The 22,008-nt window shown below is 41.6% G+C and overlaps 1 protein-coding gene across 1 annotated transcript in view; it reads left to right on the top strand.

Annotated features, from left to right (window-relative positions):
- The window catches only part of ITM2C (integral membrane protein 2C), a 288,035-nt gene that overhangs the window by 227,940 nt on the left and 38,087 nt on the right, over positions 1–22,008 (top strand). Inside the window, exon 5 of the mRNA XM_085635007.1 lies at positions 4,481–4,631. Within this exon, the coding sequence (XP_085491133.1) occupies positions 4,481–4,631 (151 nt within the window). The remainder of the gene's footprint in view (positions 1–4,480; positions 4,632–22,008) is intronic.

Below are 22,008 nucleotides of genomic sequence, written 5' to 3' on the forward strand. Positions count from 1 at the left end.
GACTACCAAACAAGACCTAGTCACTTCCCTGCTTAAGCACAGCCTGGCTTCAGAAGATCTTACCTCATAATGGCCGCTTTCTCTTTTGACCCCTGAGTATAAAATCCTCAGTAAAGTGCTGGCCCAAAGGTTTCTACCTTTGCTCCCTGACCTGGTCCACATTGACAAGTGTGGCTTTGTCCCCCACCAGACCAACTCTCTAAACATCAGACGCTTATATCAGGTGATGGAAACAGCACATGATCCATTTCCTAACGCCTGCTGCCTCTCACTAGACCTCCAACAGGCCTTTGATTCCTTGGACTGAGAATATATGTTTTCGGGTTTGCAAAAATTCATCATCCCTTCTGCCTTCATTAATTGGATTAAAGTACTTTATGCCACTCCTACAGCGAGAGCCAAAACAGGCACACAGATCTCCGCACAATATCCAATATCCCAAGGTGCACAGCAGGGATTTCCATTGTCACCCCTATTATTTTTATTGACAATGGAAGCCATGGCACAGAAACTCAGGCAGGAGGCAGCAGACTGGAGCATTCCCTGAGGGTCCCAATCTCATGCTGTTTCCTTGTTTGCAGATGACATGCTTGTTTACACTTGGAACATTTGCATGGTCCTCACAGCGGTCTCCCCCATACTCCATATATTTGAAAACCTATCTGGACTCCAAGTCATTACGCAACAATATGCTCCAAGACACAATAACCAGAGGAGCACAGACCAAACGGATTGCACACCGCACATTCCGGTACTTAGGCATTCAGGTCTACAGATCACCCATGGATCTACTGGATCAGAATATACTTGAGGCCATTTCGTCGCTCCGCACACAGGGGAAATTCAGGGTCATGTTACACCTCTCCGTAGCATGCTGTTTGTCCCTTTAAAAAATGGCAATGCTACCAAAACTTTTATATTAATTTGTAAATTTACCTATGTTTAAGACATTTGACTCCCTCCTATTTGACCTTATCTCTTGCACTGGTCGTCAGCACGCTATGCTCCATAAACTACAACTGCCATCGGAGGGTGGCATACTAGGAGCCCCAGACTTCAGATCCTATTGCTTCGTAGCCCAATTGCAATAGCTCTCATATTGTTACATTTACAGGAAATTGGCTATTCACAACTCATGTTGCGCACCGGTTGCTTGCATAAACTGTTATTACCTAGGGTTACATGCCCTCCAAACTTCCTCTACTCCTTCATAATTCAATATTATCCTGGAAGAATGTACTCTATTATATGCATGATATAATGCCTTACACCCCAAACATCCTTCTATGTGGTCTGCATACCCCATTAGTGTTAGTTACACTCACGTCCACAAGGCTGGCACCATGGGAAGCATTGAGGATCACCACAATTGGCGACCTTTTGAGAAGATGACCTGTTGCTTCCCCACCTAGACTTTATGCAATTACATGAGTTTCCAGGTGCCCTCTTTCTTACACATATCTTATGATATATTCAAAAGCATTGGTACCCAACAGATTCAAAACCTGACACACACACATTTGTCCAGGCAGTACATGAGATGGGCACTGACATACATTTAGTTAAGTGGTTTTATAAAGACTTGTGCTCCCATTCACACATTTCACTAGCCCTGCTGAGGGCCCAATGGCAAGCAGAACTTGATCGCTTACTCCATGACAAGGAATGGAGTTTCCTTTTAGAAAACCCTGCAACACGTTTCAAATTCATCCAGTTCTTACTGTTACATAGGGCATACCTGTACCTGCTAAATTGCACAGGATCTTCCCCTCAGCCGTATTCTCTAGTCTGAGATTGCTCTCTTACTTAGTGGACTCACTTAGGTCCCTCACGGGGAGAGCCCTCTGAGACATGGTGGATCATTGTCTCTTGGGACTCTGTCCTTAACTCAAGTCCTCAAGGACTGAATCTCGCTTCGTGGACTTGGTGCTTCTCCTCACCAAGCATCAGATAATTCTCCGCAGGAAGTCCTCCACTGTGCCCCTAGTGGAGAGCTGGCATGAAGAGGTTTGGTGCTGGGTTTTTGCTGAGAGCATGGCATTACGAAGGGAGGCATGTTGTGGACTACGCAAACAACCTATAGCTATGATGTGTGACTCCATGCTGGAAAAATCCAAAGCTCAAGGGGAAGACGCAGACTGATCCTGGGGTGCGTGTTTTAGACAAACCCAGGCAGATCTCTACCCTTGATGCTCCCCTTACACCCGACATCGGCATTGTGCATTAACTCATCTGTCATCTTGTTTGCTGGGACCACTTACACCCAGTGGCATAACAAAAGCCCCTACACCCCCTTCAGTTGGGGGGCCCTGAGCTCCGGGGGCCCCCTCCGGCACTGGTAGGTCCCTGACCTGAGAGCTCCAGGCTGGGTCCAGAGTGTGGGTGGCCCCTGCATGTACTTTGCAGAAGAGCCCCCTCAAGTTTCGTTACACCACTGCTTACACTCTTCTTACATCAGATTGACTGATTGGTGGATGCGGAATTGACAGGACAAACAAATTCACGGGGTATGGGGTACTTACATTCCTGTTCCGTTTCCTTCCTCCTTCATTGATCTTTAGGTAATTTATAATATCATGATTGCATATACTGTACATGGTTCCCTACTGTATCAATATCCTTGAATAGGTAATCACTATTGTTTGACTGGTCAAGTAAACATACCTATTGATGTCGTAGGCAAACGATTATGATTATGCTTCACAAATGCAATAAAATATGTTTAAAACTAAATAAAGAAGGAACAATTGGGGAATCAGTGGTTAAAAACAGAGAAGGAGTAGCTGATAATACAAAGCTGGCATATTCATCTAAATTATGTTCTTCTATAGACCATGCCTCCTGGCAAAAAATGTAAATGTCCTATAAAGTTTCATTAAGAATCATTAGAAAATGTCAATGCTATTGCTGCAATATTCGAGAAAATTACATTTAAATCCCACATAAAAGGTGAGTTAAATCACCAAACGTTTGTGCACTATTACATATGTGCACATGGAAGCTACATAATTATGCTCATTAGAACCATCTGAGCAAGAGAGTCAGTCACCATTGTCCGAAGGCCCCGAAGGAGTAGAACGGCTGTAGGTGGATATCAATCATTAATAAACAGAATTTGAAACTGCTGAAGATACAGAGGGGTGATAATCGAAGACAGCAATTGGAGCTCGTAGACGTAACCCAAAGGAACAATCCTTATATTGCTACCTGTGGGCCACAAACACTCAAATGTTTTAGGGAAAGAATGAATAAGGAAAGCATTTTTATGATTTATGACAATACAGTCACAGATACCCTAATTTATTGAGGGACCATCCCAATTTACACACATAACAAAGTCAAGAACATCTAATTTTAAGGGAATAATAGGAGAAAAACCCTCACCTGCTGGTATGACCAAAGCACAGTATTATTTTTAAGCTCATTATATCTCTCAGTTTTCCCATTATTTAGATGGGGCTTGTTGGCCAAAATCATACTCAAGGGAGTAGCTAAAGGAGGAAGATTAATCATAACTTATCTGGAGTTTACACCATTGTTGACTTTACTATTTGGGGCTGCATGGTCAATAAGCTTAGAAATCACACACAGATTAGTTGTGTGTGTATTAAGAACTTTTATAATGTCAGTATTTAAAGAGAACAGCTCATCATCCGACTTAAAAGAGGGCATCTCTAAGTTTTAACCAGTGCAAGGTTTAGGGCAACAGAGAGTAAAACTAATGTGTCCTAGGAATTTAGTCATCTCCAATATTCTTGTTTCAGCAGACAAATGCTTTTTTGGCAGCGACAATACTAATCAAAAATGTATACAAAACTTAAAATAGGTACTTCATGGTTAACAAGATGTACACAAAGAGGGCAGACCATAGGTACATTCATCACGGGCAAGTGCTCTATAGACTCTCTAAGCTGTTCAGATAAGTTATGATCTCATACACATTACACTTTCTACCTCCTCAGAAAAAAGATGTATTAACCACAGAAGGGTTAGTCAACGAAACAGTTTTTTGTGTAGTAGTCACAACTGAAATATCTTCGGAAGAGGAAGCAGAGCATTTCTTGTTAGAGGAATAATCCACTGGGATAGAGGTTGCCTTACTTTTCTCCATGATAAATCAAAATAATGACCAGCATTTATAAGTAGAATTGAAAAGCCAAATGGGTTGCCCAACTCAGCCTCTTCATGGCTCTGATGGGCGCAGACAGGCATGGTCTTGGCCAGAGCATAATCCAGACCTGCGCCGCACTCATCACGTGCAGCAGATCTCTCAAGTGCTAATATAGATCATGGTGGTAGGGTAGGAGCCTCCAACCAACCCGCCCTCCCCACAGACGGCTAGGAATTGATGTCCTTTAATAAGTGCACTACCTTTGGCAACCACAAAATGATTTCCATGTGTATGCTATTTTTTTATTACTTATACATACATTTGCACATTATAATTGAGACTTTTTTTACTATATCACTTTCTCTGCAGAAAGGAACCTATCTGCCACAAACCTACGTAATCCAAGAGGAGATGATCGTCACAGAGCAAGTGAATGATTTGAAGCCACTGGGCCCCTTTATCTACAACCTGTGCAGTGGAAAAGAAACCTACCGCCTGAAACGTAGGACTACAAGACGACGTAAGATGAATAGTTTTGAACTTATTTATATATATACTGAAATGTTTCATAGCCATCTAACTTGTTCTAAACATCTTTGTATTTAATTATAAGTGTTAAGGTGGCTTAGGGTTGGTTCTTTTTTCCCCCAAAGTTACACGTGTTCTACCGTGTCTTTTCTTAGGTCAGATACCTCAGAATACAAATGTCCTGGGGCAAAAACAAATGAGTACAAAATATAGGATACAAAAAATTAGAAAGGGAACAGGTATTTATTAAGGATTAAATGTAAGGGGAGTGTAAAAGTTAAAAGGTATCAGAAGAGGAACACAGCTGCAACCTCTCAAGTAAGAATTGAATGCAAAGGGGAAAGAGATAAATGAATGGATGGAGGGGTATTCTGGGGGTTTCTGCCAAGCATATCTGTCCATAAATAAAAATGAACAGGAAATATAAGGTTGACCTCAGATTTCATTAAATCCAAATTTGGTAACTTTGATAAACAATAGAAGCCTGATATTCACTCCAAGATACATCATCCATGATCAATTTCATGGTGATTAATGGACCCGAAAAAAAAAACATTACAATCCTTAGGCTAGATTTAACTCAAATTCAAATTTTTCCAGTTTTATGATTAGACTTTCCAAACTGTCCTGTAAGAAGAAGAAATTGTTCAAAAGTGTGCCAATGACTGCTACTCTTTAAAAATGTGATCTTTTGTCTCACCTTTCGATTTGTGGAATTGATTTCTCCTTTGACAGTCCTAGGTTGGAAAGCAATTAAATTCAGTGACTTATTTTGTTAGTAGCCCAAAAACTCTAGTTGAGAAGGTATTAAAATCTGTGAGCTCTATTTGTTGTCAGAAGGACTGACAATTTCCATCAAAATGCTTACTCTCATCGGCCAATTGAGTAAAGCCTTATTTAGAACCAAAGGCCTGATTTTTTTTTCTGTCTGTCACCTCCAGGGTGGGGGTCATCAGTTTTTGGGACTTTGTTTTTGAAAAACAAAAACGTTTAGAAAGCAGCTGTCTGAAAGATGATAGCCATGCACCAAAGTCTTAGTGGTGTCAAAGAAACCTCCGTGACATAGGTTCTCTGAAGGCACAAAGATTTCCACTGAGCTGACACTGATCTCTAAATATGGAGGGTAAAGTCCTGCCAGGGGAGGGAGTAGGAAGGGTGGACATAATGTCTTCACAACCCCGATGGCGGGTAGGTTGCCTGGCAAATCCAAAATCAGCACCTTCAATATTTAGATGTTCTACTTATGAAACACTAAAATCTCATAATAAACTTTCTAACTAAGTTCATCACCATGAGCTTACATTAAGTCTGGGTTAGGGCACTGTACCCCGTCTGTAACTGGCACCCTCTCAAAGAGCTATGATTGTAAAAGAATCGTCCAGAGAATCATCAAAGAGATGTTGCTTTCTCAACCCAACCTGGGGGATATCAAATGTCAGTCATATGTCAAAACATAAAAAAAAGACAACTAAGCATTATAATTAATTATAAAATATACAATTTCATATGCTATTAGAAAAGAAACTTACATGCAAAGCTACACCTTTCACTGTGCCCTCCTTGCGACACCATGGATGCGCCATATTTACTGTACAGCCGTCCATGTCGCAAGGAGTGACAAATGCGTCAGGAATCCTGACATATCTGTTGGCACAAAACTCACTCATTGCTGGAGTTGTGTCCTAAGCATGACGCAACACCAGCAAAGCATGGGGGAGGCCTATACACATTGCACTGCAGCACCCTTAAGCCTGCTATGAGGCATAAGGTTTTGACGCAGTGGCGACCTAGATGTGGCACAGTGAAATCTGATAGATTTCACTGTGCCACTTCTACAAGGCTTTTTTGCGGGGGAACACCCGCCCTGCATAAATTATACCGGATGCAGGTAAAATGTGGCACAGGGGTTTACAAGGTGACCCATCTGCCTAGATTGCGCCACTTTGTAAATATTGCACAACATGGCACATAGTTTAGGCCGCCGCTGCATCATGAAAAGTGACGCAATGGTGGTGCAAAAGTGATGCAAGGGGCTCATAAGTAAGCCCCTGGGTTTCTGAATTAATCTTATGTTAATAAATAACAGTGATTTGACCCGCTGAAGACATGGACACAGACATGAGCCCAATGTATAGACTACATTTTGTAGCACAGGCCTTGATTGTGACTTACACAGTACTGGAGACGTGGAAAAGACTCATGCAATTTTGCCTTTTGCTGCCAGAACCGGAATGGGAAATTACCATGTGTGACTGATTTTTCTTATACATTCAAAAACTCCTATTCCATTGGGTTTTACCACATATATTAACCACTGTGTTCGAGCAGTTGTTAAATGTATGAACAGGCCTATGAGTTGGGTGGTGTTGATGTAGGTGGTATGGGGAGTAGGGAAGGGAAGAGGATGTTTTTTTCTGAGAGCATGGAGCATTCTATGCATACCTGTTATGAAAAAGACGCAGAATACGGTTAGCTACTGCTGCCGCCAAACCCTCACGTGATTTTGTTTCAGCCATAATTACCTGCCCAAAAAATCGTGAAATCGGGTCAAGGAAAAACAAGCATGTCATAATTATGCATGATGAAGTTACCACATACAAGCATGCATTAAGTTTACTCTGCATAACTTGTAATCAGGGACAAAGAAGTACTAAAATAGTAAAATAGTGCAACTCACCTACTGCAAAATGCTATTCGCAAAACAAAAGATCGGAGAGCTCCTCTTCTTTCTTTCAAATCTTCACCTCTACACAGATAGGTATGCAAATTATGGGTAAGTTTTGGAGGGACAAGGGGAGTGGTGGAGAAATGGAGAATAATTACTGGTAAATAGCAGGGGCTAGGGAAATTTAAGGATGTGTTTATGAAGGATATGCCCATAATAAAACACACACCCATAAAAGAGTAAGATCATTCAAATTCACAAAATTCACTTGTAAATTTAAGCTGCATACGTATTTCAACCTGACAGTCTTGTTCACAGCCAACAGGTGTGTTCTCACTTTATGTTGGACTGCAAATTCCAGAGTACCTTCTTGATGGGAAACTGTGTAATCAGCATGTGAGAACACACCCATAGGCTATGAACAAGGCTGTCAGGTTGAAACCTGTCGGCAGCTTTGTTACCATACCTGTGTTGTTAAATAAATGTTTTTAATACCAGTATTTTGAGTGCCGCAACCATTTTTGTATACAAAAAAGTGGGAGCCTGTCTGACCCCTATGTGAGCACTACTGATTTGCGGCACGTCACATGAAGCAGACCGTATTGTAAAAAACAATATTGAGGAATTTTGGCAGCACCCGGCTGAACTTCACGTGACATACCGTCAACACAACCAGGCATGGAAGGACACCCTTGTTGATTGATAAACAGATTGCATCAGAAGATTCTGCCTGGATGGGAGTCTCCCCAAGTGAGAAACAGTTGCAATGTTGTTGTTGCTTTTTTGTATGTGTTGAAATACAAAACACAAGCTGCAGCGGCCCGCATCTGACATAGCAATGGGAGCTCAATATCCTGCAAAAGGAATTAGATTATTCGAACTGGAGCCAAAAACTATATAACATTATAATCACTAACAACACGCAACCTTTTTAAATGAACAGCAATTTTCAGGTTATTTTTTTTTCTTCTTTTTTTGTCCTCATTTGTCAATATGCAAAACCATCAGAAAAAGGGCCCATTTCTACTGGGACGGGGGAACCCGGTCTCTCCGTAAGGAGATGTTATAGACATCCCGGATAGTTTAAGGGTAATATCCCCCCTGCCTGGTCAAAAGGACTAACTTCACTGAAACAGGCAATTAAAATAGTGGCACTGACACAGACAAGCCAAAACCTGTGAAGCATATTACTAATCATAGGACCATATATTTAAAAAGAGGTAAGAAACAGGAAAACAACAAAGAGCAAAAGAACCAAAGTCCAGTGCTAAATTTTAAATAATAATGAACGTGGTTGAAATTTGTCTAATTTCTATATGCTTCATTCCATTTGTCCCATAATTCCCAAAATCTTGTTTTCTTACTAAGCCTAATCGCTCGATCAAGAGTTGCCACCCTTTGTACTGAAAGGATCCATTCAACCTCTGTGTGGGAACATGGAAGTATCCATTTAATACACAATTCCCTTCTTGCCAGCAATATTAAAACGAAAGTAATGGATTTTTGTAAGTTAGTAAAATTACCATTATCTGCCGCTCCCGTTAAGACGCCAAAAATAACAATATCCAAGCTCACCTCTAGTTCTTGCTCTAGGACCTCTGATATAATCTTACCCACTTTTCCCCAAAAGGACTGGATCGAGGGACACTGCCAGAACATATGTACTTCATTTGCATTATCTTCACCGCATTTGGGGCATTTTCTTACTGACCGGCTTCCCATCTTCGATAGCCTCCGAGGTGTCCAGTATGCCTTGTGGACAGTAAAGAGATGCGTTTTCCTTAGTGGGGCAGATCTCACGTAGCGCCACAAATAAACCATAGATACTTGCCATAATAATTCATGATCAATTTCTTAGAAGTAATTAAAGCAGTGTATAAAAACCCATTGGCAAAGGTCTTAGTAAATGGGAATTTGCCTAAACTAATAAATATTGAAAGAGGGACTAGACAGGGTTGTCCCCTCTCCCCCCTCCTTTTTTAACATTTATATCGAGCCTCTGGCTTGTAAATTAAGGGCAAATCAAAATATCCAACCTTTTTCCTGTAATGGATGGTCAAAAAAAATTAGTCTATGTGTTGACGATTTAATGATCTTTACAAGTGATCTTTCCAACTTCCTTTTGGCCATCTGGGAAAGATTAGATCTCTTTGCAGGCGTTTCTGGGTACTCTGTAAAGCAACAAAAAACAGAATTGATGCAATGGAATACACAACACAGTAGCAGTTTGATAAGGCAAGAAATAAAATATTTGGGGGTGCAACTCGTTCACAATCTGGAAAAACTAGCACAGACAAACTTTGATAAGTTAGTTGTATCAGTCAGAAAACCACTGCAGGCTTGGGGAGCGCTGCCATTGTCCTTTCTTGGCAGATCTAACCTTTTAAAGACGTTGGTGCTTCCAAAGTTTTCTTTCCTTTTTAACACTATCCCGCTAGAGTTTAACAAAGTATGGTTTAAATAAATACAAGAAGAGTTCTCAAGTTTCATTTGGGGAAAGAAATATCCCAGAATTGCCCTAAAAAATCTACGCAGGAAGAAAGAGCATGGCGGCATAGCCACTCCAGATTTATATCAATATTATCGAGCCTTTAATTTAAAGAACTTTCGTCAGCTTTTAAAGGATAGCTCCAGCTTAGACCCCTATGTAAAGGCTTCAGTAAAGGATTCCCAAGTTCAACCAGAATACTTTCTCTTCAAATTTGGCCACCCTAAATTTTTCCAAAAAGTTAAACTAAAATTCCTTTAGAATGCAGCCAAGGTCTGGTACTATATAAGACTTACACTACAAATACCATATTATTGTGATTCCGCTCCTATTTGGGACTCCCCGGGCACTCCGGCTTGCCTCTTGGACTCATTAGCAATCCTGCTACGAGAGAGTGGGATTAATACTGGGGTCAACTGTTGGAAAACTCTAAATTATTTTCATGGCAGAGATTGTCCGCGGTTTCCAATAACACTGTTTCCAAATTCAAATACTATCAATTAGCCAGCAGGGCAAATACACTGGATGAAAAGGTTGAGGGGAATTTCGAGGCGGAATCCAGGATAAAACTACGACCCAAGCTACAGAAATAAATTGCAGAATGGTACTGGCTGTTTATTCAGGCAGAAGAAGGGGCCCAGAATGCATTGATGGAAAGCTGGAAGAGGGAACTGCCGGATAATCTCCAAGGTTGAGACGTTCTATCGTTCTATACAAAAATGCCCAGCTAACCTCGTCGAAGGCCTTAGCAGCGTCTAGTGTCATCACTGTAAGGGGATTCCCACTCATTGTCGCCAGGTCTATGGTTGCAATAAGTTCATGGGTTGACTCATAAAGTTGCCTCCCTCTTATAAAACCTTTTTTGTCAGTGTGAATTAAGGCTCCTATCACCTTATCCAATCTTTTGGTTAAATCCTGAGTAAAAATTTTATAGTCACTATTAATGAGAGAAATTGGCCTGTATGAGTCACAAGCCCTCGGATTTTTGTTTAGTTTTAAAAAGAAAGTTATAGTGGCCATATCCCAGGACGACGGGAGACTCTGCCTATCCAAAAAAATAGAACTGAACAATTGTAGTAATATCGGGGCAAGTTCTTCTTTAAGCAAGGTATAGATGTCGCTTGGAATGGCATCCGGACCTGCAGCTTTCTCCCTTTTTAAACCCCTGATAATAACAAGAATTTCATCAAGAATAAAAGGACTATTTAATCTAGCCATTTCCAATTCCTGTAAAGGCGAGAGATCAATATCTTTAGGAAAATCCTCAATTATTTTATCGTCAACTTTAGAATCTTCCTTATAGAGGTCTTGAAAGAAAGAAACAAATGCATCCTCAATCTCTTCTTCATCGGAGATTAAGTCACCTGAAGTTTGGCATCTAAGGTCCCTGATTTGATTTCTTGTCTGGTTGGCTTTTGCCTTCCATGCTAGCAATTTGCTACATTCCTCTCCATAATCATGGTTCGACATTTTGCTAGCTTCCCATTTTTTCCTTACAATTGTCTCTAGATAGTCATCTAACTCCAATTTTGCTTCTTGCAATTTTTCCTTTAATTGAGCTATATTTGAATCGCCAAGATTTTGTTCAATTTGTGCTTGAGCACTTTGAATAGCATTTTCTAATTTATTTATCTCTGCCTTAACTTTTTTATTATGCTCAGACGATAGGGACATTACCATACCTCTTATACAGGCCTTGTAGGTATCCCAAACGATCTCGAGTGGGGCCGAATCTATATTAAACAGAAATAATTCATTTGTTGCATTTTTCAGTTGTTCTACAATCCCATGATCTAAAAATAGGGATCTATTTACTGTCCATCTACTGGAGAGTGGCCTTGTTTTTAGCATGACCTCTAGGATGACTGCTGAGTGGCCGGAGAAGTGTTCTGGGGCATGAGTGACTTTATTCGTGATTTTACTAATATAGTTGTCTACGAGAAAAAAATCGATCCTTGATGGCCATACGTTTTGTTGTGAAAAGTGAAAACTCCCCCACCTGTCCCAGCCTTGGCTCTCATCGACCTCCATATATTATGAGGCCTAAATCTTTCAGTAGTTGTTGTAGGATACTCCTCATCACGTGAGTCGCCGCACTTCTTTTAGATGTAGTGTCTAGGATTGAATCTGAAACCACATTGAAAAGTATAATATGGCTTTTAATGTCTATGAAGTAAAACAGTAACGACTGTAGCGGAACTGGGTCATCTATATTGGGTCCGTAGTACCCCACAAAATTCAGCCAAAACCCCTGTACTTTAACAGTAGCTATTACCCATCTACCAAGAGGGTCAGTCCTACATTCCCCCAAAGTAACTTGAATAGATTTTTTAAAAAGTAGTGCAACTCCCTTTGTCGGACAGGTTTGGGTGGTGTCCGCACAATGTTCTACCCATTTTTGGGTTTTAAGTATTTCGGTCCACTCATCTTTCAGTAGTTAGGACTCTTGTATTATGATCACCTCGCTATCTGAAAGTCTCAAAAACTCTAAAATCTTTTTTCTCCTTGAAACTACTCTTAGACCGTTAACGTTCCATGATAGAATTTTTAATTTTTTTGGTCTATCTAAATTGGCCATATGACTCAAAGTGTTTAATGTATTTCAGGTATTTACGGCTCTGTAGAAGAGCTAAACTGTGCCTTGGTCTGATTGAATCATTTAGACTAATGAGGTTTTTCCCTTTTTTTACCCTTATGCTCCCCCACCCTGTGCACATAATCAAGTCATTTTTTTGTTTATGTTTTATATTTTGCTAGTGACCCTCATTTCCTGCCCCCCCTTCCCACCCGCGGGAACCCCCCTAATACTACTAGAGGTATCTGGATGGATTACCTCCTATTTGAGCTCCGTTGCCACAGGCGGGAGAAGGTATTGTGTTTATTTACGTTGTGCCTTAATTTGTTCAATTAAAATGCAGACTTCGGTTGGATCTCTGAAATTATGCATTTTGTTGTCCCACATCACTTTAAAGGATGCTGGGAAGCATAAGTTGGTAGTAGCGACCTCTCAGTTCTGGAATACACTTCCCCATTTCCCATTGTTTATCTTGAGTTGTATGAGAAATGTCTGATCTTACTTTAAAGGACCATTCACCCTTCTTATATGTATTTGCTTTTAGACCTCCTGATAGAATTCTCTCTTTCAGGGAATATGATTTAAAGTTGACCAGTATTCTCTTAGGGTTTTTTTTCCCTGCTCTCTTGAGGTACGGATCTCGGTGGACTCTCTGAATATCTTCTTCTAGGGCAAGCTCATCGATATCCATATTGAATTCTTTCAGAAGTTTGATTATAAACCCCTTTATGTCCTCCCCTTCCAGACCCTTTGGGACATTCAAAATCTTAATGTTATTTCTGCTGGCGTTATTTTCAAGAACCTCCAACTTATTCTGCAATTCTTTATAATTTTCCTTTAATTTAAAGAACTTATTTGCATCTACTTTTTTTTAAAGTTCTTCCAAGGAGCTCTCCATTACTCCGACTCTATCCATCAAGCTATTTATCTTGTCTTCTAGAGTTTCACAAGTGTGTTGAATCTTTTGTTGGTTTATTTCTGAAATGGCAAACTTTTCTCTAACTTCTGTTAGTAGGGTAGATATTAGTTTCTCTATACCTGGTTGGGTAGGCTGTTCTGAGTGTTCCAATATATTCGCCGATATATTCGCCACAGCAAAAGTTGCTTTCAGAGACCCGTTAGTGATGTCTGTTGGGTTAGTGTCAACATGTGCGCCAATTTCGCTTTCTGTTATTGCCGCAAGGGGGCCAACCCTATTTCCCAAACACAATGTACTATCCATACTTTTTGTGATCCCAGTACCATCCATATTTTGCATGGGGACAATAGAATCAAAGTTTTGTGTTACGGCTGAGGGTACAGATGCAGTTGTAACAGTAGATGTTGTGGTAAGGGAAAGAGGAGGAGTTAAATGCACAATCTGAGTATGAACTTTAAAGTATGAGCAAAGTGAGGGTATCATTTTTACACAATCGGCATTTCTCTGGTTTCGCTTTTTTCTTGCCTCCAACCATGGTCCCAATGTTTGTCTGTCTATTAAGGGGTCCTTACTCGCTCTGCCTAGGGGGGATAATAGAGTGCAACTAGGTGCACCCTCATTCTGCTCTTTTTCGGAAGATTCTGGCAATATATAAATGTCAGGTTATTGCAATCTGAGCAGTGCAATGAGAGCTTAAATAAGCATGGAGGCAAGAGCGGCTAAACGCTTAAAGGAAGCAATTGTATTATTTTTGAGGCTCAGTGCAACTGAAACATATGAAAGGGCAGAAAAAATCTTAGACATATCTTTGTAGTGATAGAATGACTGTCCAAAAAAGAATTCAATAAGAGCTGCGAGGTGAATACTTTACAAAAATACATCGAGGTAGATAGAATCCCTTGTTGATAGAAGATATTCATGATGCCAAATTATCCCTGATTCAAGTCTGGAAAAGCTGTAAGAATGGAGACAAAACAACATGCAATGTTAACAAAATATGATAAGAATTTTAATTAAACGTGGCAAAAAAGATCTTGGAAAAAATATGAAGGATATGTAGAAATTGGAGGATAAAATAATAAAGGAAAGTCAACAAGAGTAAAAAAATTAACTGAGAAGGGAAATGGAAACAAGACTGAACAAATATGAAGAGATCAAACAACGTAAACTAAGAAAATTCTTACGAGATGAGAGGGGTTATATGGAAGGCAGAATTTTTACATTTGCGAGGGAATTCGATATTTTAAAACGAAAACCGCAATCCTCATTGGAAGAAATAAACTGGTTTGAAACAGATCAGAGTGACAATAAAGGCATCATTAAAATAACTTTTTAAGAGAGACGAGGTTGCTATACATGGATTGCCAAGCAAGAGGCAGAGGATATGGCTGTTGAAGAGGAACTGGAAAAGGAAAACCAGAAGAGACCATGGAATAAAAGTATCCATTACGAAACCATAAGAAACAATAGGACAGGAAAGGAACAATCTCGGGGTAAATCTGTCAAAAACTTAAATTAATGAAATCTGAATACAAACTGTGAAATAAGGAACTGTCATTCTGTCCTGAAATTCATTTTGACTCTGTTGAGACACAGATTGATACTTACAAGTTTGTAAGTAAATTAAAACTGGCCAAATTCCATGCCATGAAAAAAGAAGAAGAGACCACTCAAAAATATCTTATGAAACTGACCTCTCAATTTTAAATTGATCAAATACTGGGCTTAAAAACAATCTTGGAACTGGAAAATGAAGTTGAGTCATCACTGTTGACACACAAGTACTGGAGACATGTGGAATTGAGATCAATGCACATGAATACAATAATCTTAAATCCAAATCAAGGAGATGTCCGATATTACCTCAGGAAATAAATCTGATATATTCTACAAATTATGACCCACAGATATTGAGAAACTGAGAAAACAGAATCATAAAGGAGGAAAGAGAATTTGACACTCAGTGAGAGAAACACAATTAAATTAAAACTCCACAATCAAATGAAGAAACTATAATCAAACCTGCGGATAAAGGCAGAAACATTGTAATATTGACAAACAAACATATATAAGGGCAGCTAATAGACAGTTGGGAGATATAACTAATTATGAGAATCCTATATACAACCCAGTGGTAATGATCAAAAGGTGCTTGGCAAAGCAACTAAAGGAATAGGACACAAAAATGGCGATCAATTATGATGAATAAGATTTCTTAACAGTCCCAGTACATAAAGGACATATTTTCTTCTGAACATACGTAAGAGTCTCTCAGCTCCACCAGGGAGACCAATTGTCTCTTCATGCCAGTTTCTCTTTGAAAAAGTATCACAATATGTGAATTACTATCTGGCCCCCATGATGAGAAATCTCAGCTCTTACATTCAGGATACTGGTGATCTGTTTGGAATTGTATTAGGCTCACCTGGTATCTTTAGTGTGTTCTTCCCATGTCTTTTTTTGCTTCTGAACTCCTGTTTTTGACTGTGTGCTGTATTTCGCTTTTGCTGGTTTTAGGACGTAGAACACTTTACCACTGCTGACCAGTTCTAAAGTGCAAGTGCTCCCTGTGTAAAACGTATCTGGGATTGGTTTTTCCATGATCAGTATATTTAATTTACCAGTAAGTCCCTAGTAAAGTTCACCAGTTATGCCCAGGGTCTGTAAATCAAATGCTGCCAGTGGGCCTGCAGCACTGATTGTGCCACCCACTGGAGTAGCCTTGCAAACATGTTTCAGACCTGCCACTGCACTGTCTGTGTGCGCAGTTCTAAACTGCCATGTTGACCTGGCAAGTGCAACCACTTGCCAGACCCTAACATTTTCTTTTACTATATGTAAGGCACCCCTAAGATAGGCCCAAGACAGCCCCATGGGCAGGGTGCAGAGTATGTGAAAGGTGGGACATGTACTGGTGTGTTTTACATGTCCTGTTAGTGAAATATTGCTAATTTCATTTATCACTATATCAAGGACTATCTCTGCCTTAGGCTATCACTGTAGCTGCCATGTAACATCTTACAAGTGTAACTTCTAATTGGGAACAAATAGAGATTTGGAGTTTCAGGTCTCTGAACTCACAATTTAAAACAACATCTTTTGGTGAAGTTAAGTTTTAAATTGCATGTTTGAAAATGTCACTTTTAGAAAGTAAGTCTTTTCTTGCTTTAACATTCTGTGCCTCTAACTGCCTATAGAATCCATGTCAGGGTTTGGGTGACAGTTGGGCTGTTCAATCCAGACAGTCACACAACGGGAGCTGAGGTGTGCCTAGCATATCCTGATGGGCCATCACCAGACTCATGGCCTTCCTGAGTCAGGGTGGTGGTAAGAATTTTCACTGACACCTTAATATGGCTGTTCCTGTCCTCACACAAAGCTGTCTTCACCCCTTGTAGAGTGTCTGGAGCCAGGTCAGGTACAGGCAGGTTCTTGTGCACTACATAGAAATTTCTTTGAAATTTGCCTGCTTCAAAGGCAGAAACTGGCCTAAGTACTGGAGCTGTGACACCACACCTTCAGAACACTTCTGGACTAAAGGAAATTCTGCCAAGAAAAAGAGTTGGATGCTGTAGGAGGGTCTGACACTCTGCTGGTTGCTTTGTTGTCTTGAGGCAGTGAAAGGACTGGACTTTGCTTTCTGTATCCTGCTTCCGATGATCTCCAAGAGATTGTGTGTGCTTGCCTCCTCTTAGGAAGTCTCAGGGCCATCAAAGCCTTCAGCTGCAGCACCTGAACTCCTCTGCTGGAAGTTCTGACCTGCCAGGGGGTGCCAAATCCAGGTCCTGGGCAGTTGGAGGTGGCTTGGCTGCTAAGAACCAAGACAATCCATGCACGGACTCGCAGCACATGTTTTTCTAAAGCAGCACCACTGTGTGGTTCAAGAACCAATGCATCATCGCTGTGCATCCAAAGAATCGATGCAGCACCTAACATGCGGCTAAGAGATCACCTCAATCTGAGTCCTGAGCATCGCATCACCAACGTCTGAATCCAATGCAGGCCCTGCTGTGCGACTGAATAGATTAGTGCATCACCTGCTTCACGGCTGTGACATTAACGCAGCACATGTTCCGCACCACTGGATCAACACATCATGTCTGAATTTTCCATGCATTGTCCCTGGACGCCCAATACTTCATCGATTTTGTCCTGAAGAAAGAAACCAAGGCAGAGTGGCTGAATATCAATGTATCACCTCCCCTCACAGTATGGAACCGACATATCACCCCACCTGACAATAAGGAACTGACTCATCACCTCCCCTGCGCTGCAGTAGTGACCCAACGCATCACCTCCCCTGGGAGTAAGGAACTGACACACTGCTTTGCTTTTCCAGCACCTCACTTCCTCTGTGCCTGTTTTTGTCTTTCACTTTGATGCATCCCAGGTACTTTGTGCTAAAAGGGACACATACAGAGATTTCTGTGAACTTAACTGTTTTTAACTTTCAAAAGTGATATCTCTAATTGTATATGTTGAATTTTTGTCATTTTGTTCTTGTTTTATTTAGATAGATATTGGTTATTTTTCTAATATGGTGGGCTGACATTTGTAAGATTTTCAATGTGTTACTGTATGTGTTATGTACAAATACTTTACACATTGCCTCTGAGATAAGCCCGAATTGAGAGCCCGGTTGTGTGTGTGAAACTCTGTTCCTTGCTTTTTAAAAAACTTAATTTTTACTTGCTGGTTGTGTGTGTGAAACTCTGTTCCTTGCTTTTTAAAAAACTTAATTTTTACTTGCTGGTTGTATGCGTGAAACTCTGTTCATTGCCTTTTAAAAAAACGAAATTTTTACTTACTGATCTTATTTTTGCTATTTGCACTACTTTGGGGGACTGCTGCTGGGAATCGTTTTTTATGCTGCTTTTAAAATTTACCTGTCATTGTCTTGAATGTGCTCGATCCCTGTAGACGCTCTAGCTGGTGTGTCTTCTTTCCCTCACTTCCTGTAGACGCTCTAGCCGGTGTGTCTTCTTTCCCTCACTTCCTGTTGAGACACCGGGTGAGCGCCATTTTGGTTGGCGTTCTAGCATTCTAGCGCAATTACGATCCTTCCCTCTTTAAAAGGGAGACCCATGCAAGAGCGCAGCAGGCGCGCCTCTGGCGTGCCAGAGGCACGCCAGAGGCAAGCCCACCTGCGCCTGTCCGCGCACTGACCGTGCACAGTGCCAGTCATGCTGCCGGATCGCTCTCCCAGCCCCTACGCCCTGCTAGTGTTTGCTATTCCAAGGAGCAACTTATGAGGCTTGGTGGGCAGAAGTCCGAGGTAGGGGTTAAGGCTGGGAGGGAGGGGGACCAGGCCTTGCGTACTGATGGCTCGCTGATTGAGGTAATGTGCGGTCTTGTGAATGCCAGGTCTCTAGTTAAACACTTTCAGGAAATACACATCCTGCTGGAATGTCCCGACCTGGACGTACTTTTTATCTCAGAAACCTGAACCCGCACTGATTCTTTAGTTGAACTAGGACTTGCTTCCCAACCCTCCTCCTCTCCCTGGGTATAATGTTTTTCACAAACCCCGTATCTGGGAGAGGAGGAGGGTTGGGAGTAATCTTCACGGTCATCTATTAAACGGTATGCTTTGCTACAGATGTTCTACCACTGTGCTGGACTGATCATAGTCTGGTAAATTTTAGGCTTACTCTGCCTAATGTGTGTTGTAAAATCTATCATCAGAAACAATATCGGCTGGGCAGAGAATGGGCCACATTGAGTAAGCTTAAAAATTCCTTGCATTGGAATGACTTAGACAGCCTGGACCCCAGTAGTTCGGTGGACTTGAATTACCAATTCCACTGTGTGCAGATCCAAGACAGGCTTGATAAGCATATTCCTGCAAAGAAGCTAAAAAAGAGAGAGAAACCCTCAGCCCCCTGGTTTAACCCCTTCAGTGCCACGCCCTTTCCCCCTCCTGTGCCGGGCGTTGCACTAGTGGGTGGGGTTCATGACGAGATAGTCTCGTCATGGGCACAGCGCAACCGTGCTCCATGACGAGACTATCTCGTCATGGGCACTGAAGAGGTTAACGAGGAATTGCGAGCACTCAGGATGGGTTGTAAAGTGGCCGAAAAAGCCTGGAGAAAAGGATATAGTGATTCAGATGAAAATGCTTTTAAGAATCAACTTAATATGTACAAAAACACTATAGCGGAAACTAAAGCCGAGTATTTTGCTAATACCATTCTTCTAGCAGCTAATAGCACCAAAGCTATATTCAGCTTAGTAAATAGTCTGTCTAAACCTGACTGTGCTAATAACAAAATTCCTGTTACTCAAGCTTTATGCGATGAGTTAGCTTCCTATCTGGAGGATAAAATCGACAAGATAGTTAGGGATTTTGATCCACCAACAGCGGTGGAAGAACCTGATCCTCAGTTGTCCAATGCTGAGCAGTGTTCTCTGCCATCACCAGACTCTAAGCCCAGCAACCCTACCGTTTTAAAACACTGCCAGTATACTCTGGATTGCTTCCGCATTTCGGTCGAGGAAAAATTTGATACCTTAGCCAGGGGTGTCTCCTCTGGGTCCCCTCTGGACCCCCTTCCCCACATAATCTGGAAGGAATACGGGGCCGAGCTGTTTCCCTATTTACAACAGATCTGTGGTCTATCTTTGAGTATGGGGGAGGTCCCTAAAAACTGGAAGGAAGCAGTTGTGACCCCTTTCTAAAAAAAAAAACACGCTTGACCCCAGGTGTGCTGCCAACTATCGGCCAATTTCTTTATTGCCATATCCTGTTAAAATTCTGGAACGCATCGTTAGTAAGTCTCTATCCCAGTATCTTGAGGAGTATTCGCTCCTTGACGAGATGCAATTTGGCTTTCGGCCCAAGCACGGTACTGAAACAGCACTTGTTACTGTGCTTGATGATATGAGGATGCGGGCGGACAATGGCCAGTCAGTGATCTTGGTGCTGTTGGACATGTCAGCGGCTTTTGACACTGTAAACCACGGTATACTGTTGGAGAGACTTAAAGACCAGGGTGTGACCAGCCGCGCCCTTGACTGGCTTTGTTCTTATCTAACAGACAGGACACAGACAGTGTGCCTTCAGCCGTTCTCTGCTAACAAGTCTTCCTTACGACAGGGGGTCCCGCAGGGCTCAGGGATTAGTCCTGTGCTCTTTAACATCTATTTGCAGCCTCTCATTCCGCTTATTAGATCTTTTGAAGTGGGGGTGGTGAATTACGCGGATGATACCCAGCTCGTGTTTTCCTTGGAAGGGAATGATTCCATTTCCTTGGAAAGATTTCATGAGTGTATGACTAGCACCACGAAGTGGCTTAAGAAGAACTGGTTACAATTTAACAGCTCTAAAACGGAAGTGGTCCTGTGTTCTTCCAGAAGATTTGATCAGCCTGTTTTACCCATCTTTCAGCTGTCCCCTACTCGCGCACCTATTACCCCTTCTAGCACAGTACGCAATCTGGGGGTGATGGTGGATCAGGACCTCCAACTGAATTCTCAGGTTAACAAAACGGTTGGCACTTGCTTCTTGCTAATCCGAGTGCTGAGAAAGATCCTCCCTTTTTTGCCTAACTCTGCTAGAATGCAGGTTGTGAGATGCGTAATTCTCAGCAGACTTGATTACTGCAACTCTCTATATCTGGGTGCGCCTAACACCCTTATCGGGAAGCTGTACAGAATACAGGCCATTGCAGCGAAACTCGCTTTAAATAGGCAGCGAGGGACCTCAACCACATTAGCCTTGCGAGATTTGCATTGGCTGCCGATCCACCAGCGAATTCAACTCAAAGCTCTATGCACTGTCTTTAGGGGAGCTAACGGAATGGGCCCTAAGAACCTGCAAAGAAAATTCAGCTGGTATTCTCCAACTAGAAACCTTTGTTCTGCTTCTGATTAATGTAGTCAGGTTCAGGCGGTCCAGAACAGGTGACAGATCCTTCTCTGCTGTTGCTTCTCGGCTATGAAACACTCTCCCTTTGGATCTACGTCAGGTCCAAAGTCTTATGGATTTCAGGAAAAAGTTGAAAACGTTTTTATTCCCTAGTCTGGAGTAATTTTTTCTTCTGATATTATCTCTCTCTTCCTTCCTTCCTGTTTCACACCTCGGCTGCCCCTATTAACTTCTGGTGGGGACTCTCCTTTTTAAGCGCCAGGATACCCGTCGGGTGATAGAGCGCTATATAAGCACCTCATTACATTACATTACATAAGCCTGACTGCTCATGCCAAGCTACCAAGGAGAGGGGTAGGGGTTAACTTAGCTGTTTGATTTCCTTACCGTTACTAGAATAAGGGTCCTTACTTGGACAGGGTGCAAACCATTGCCAACTAGAGACCCACATTTCTATCACACAACATGGCAGCAAGATTATAAACTAACACCAATAGATGTAGGGGCCGATTCACAAAGTGCCTCCTCACTTGTGACATAGGCCCGCAGTTGTGGCGGGGGGTAGCATTTGTTGCGGGGTCCTGCACTCTTGATTTGACCTCTGTACTGCAGTTAACCTTTGCGAAGGTCCTACTACGAGTACATAGGCAGATGCAGTCTCCTATTTGGACAGTGCTTTCAAGCAGCTGAAGTCTGTTATAAAGTTAATGTGCTCTTCAGCATATTCAGTTGGACTGGTATTCCAGGTCCCAGGTGCTGAGAAAGGAAGTTTGGCGGATTATTGTACCAGGGTTTGTATGTAACTGTGAAATGCTAATTCTACAGCTATATGACGCATTTACCAATTCTGGGGTG

The sequence above is a fragment of the Triturus cristatus genome, chromosome 11, assembly GCF_964204655.1.
Source record: "Triturus cristatus chromosome 11, aTriCri1.1, whole genome shotgun sequence".
NCBI classification, from domain to species: domain Eukaryota; kingdom Metazoa; phylum Chordata; class Amphibia; order Caudata; family Salamandridae; genus Triturus; species Triturus cristatus.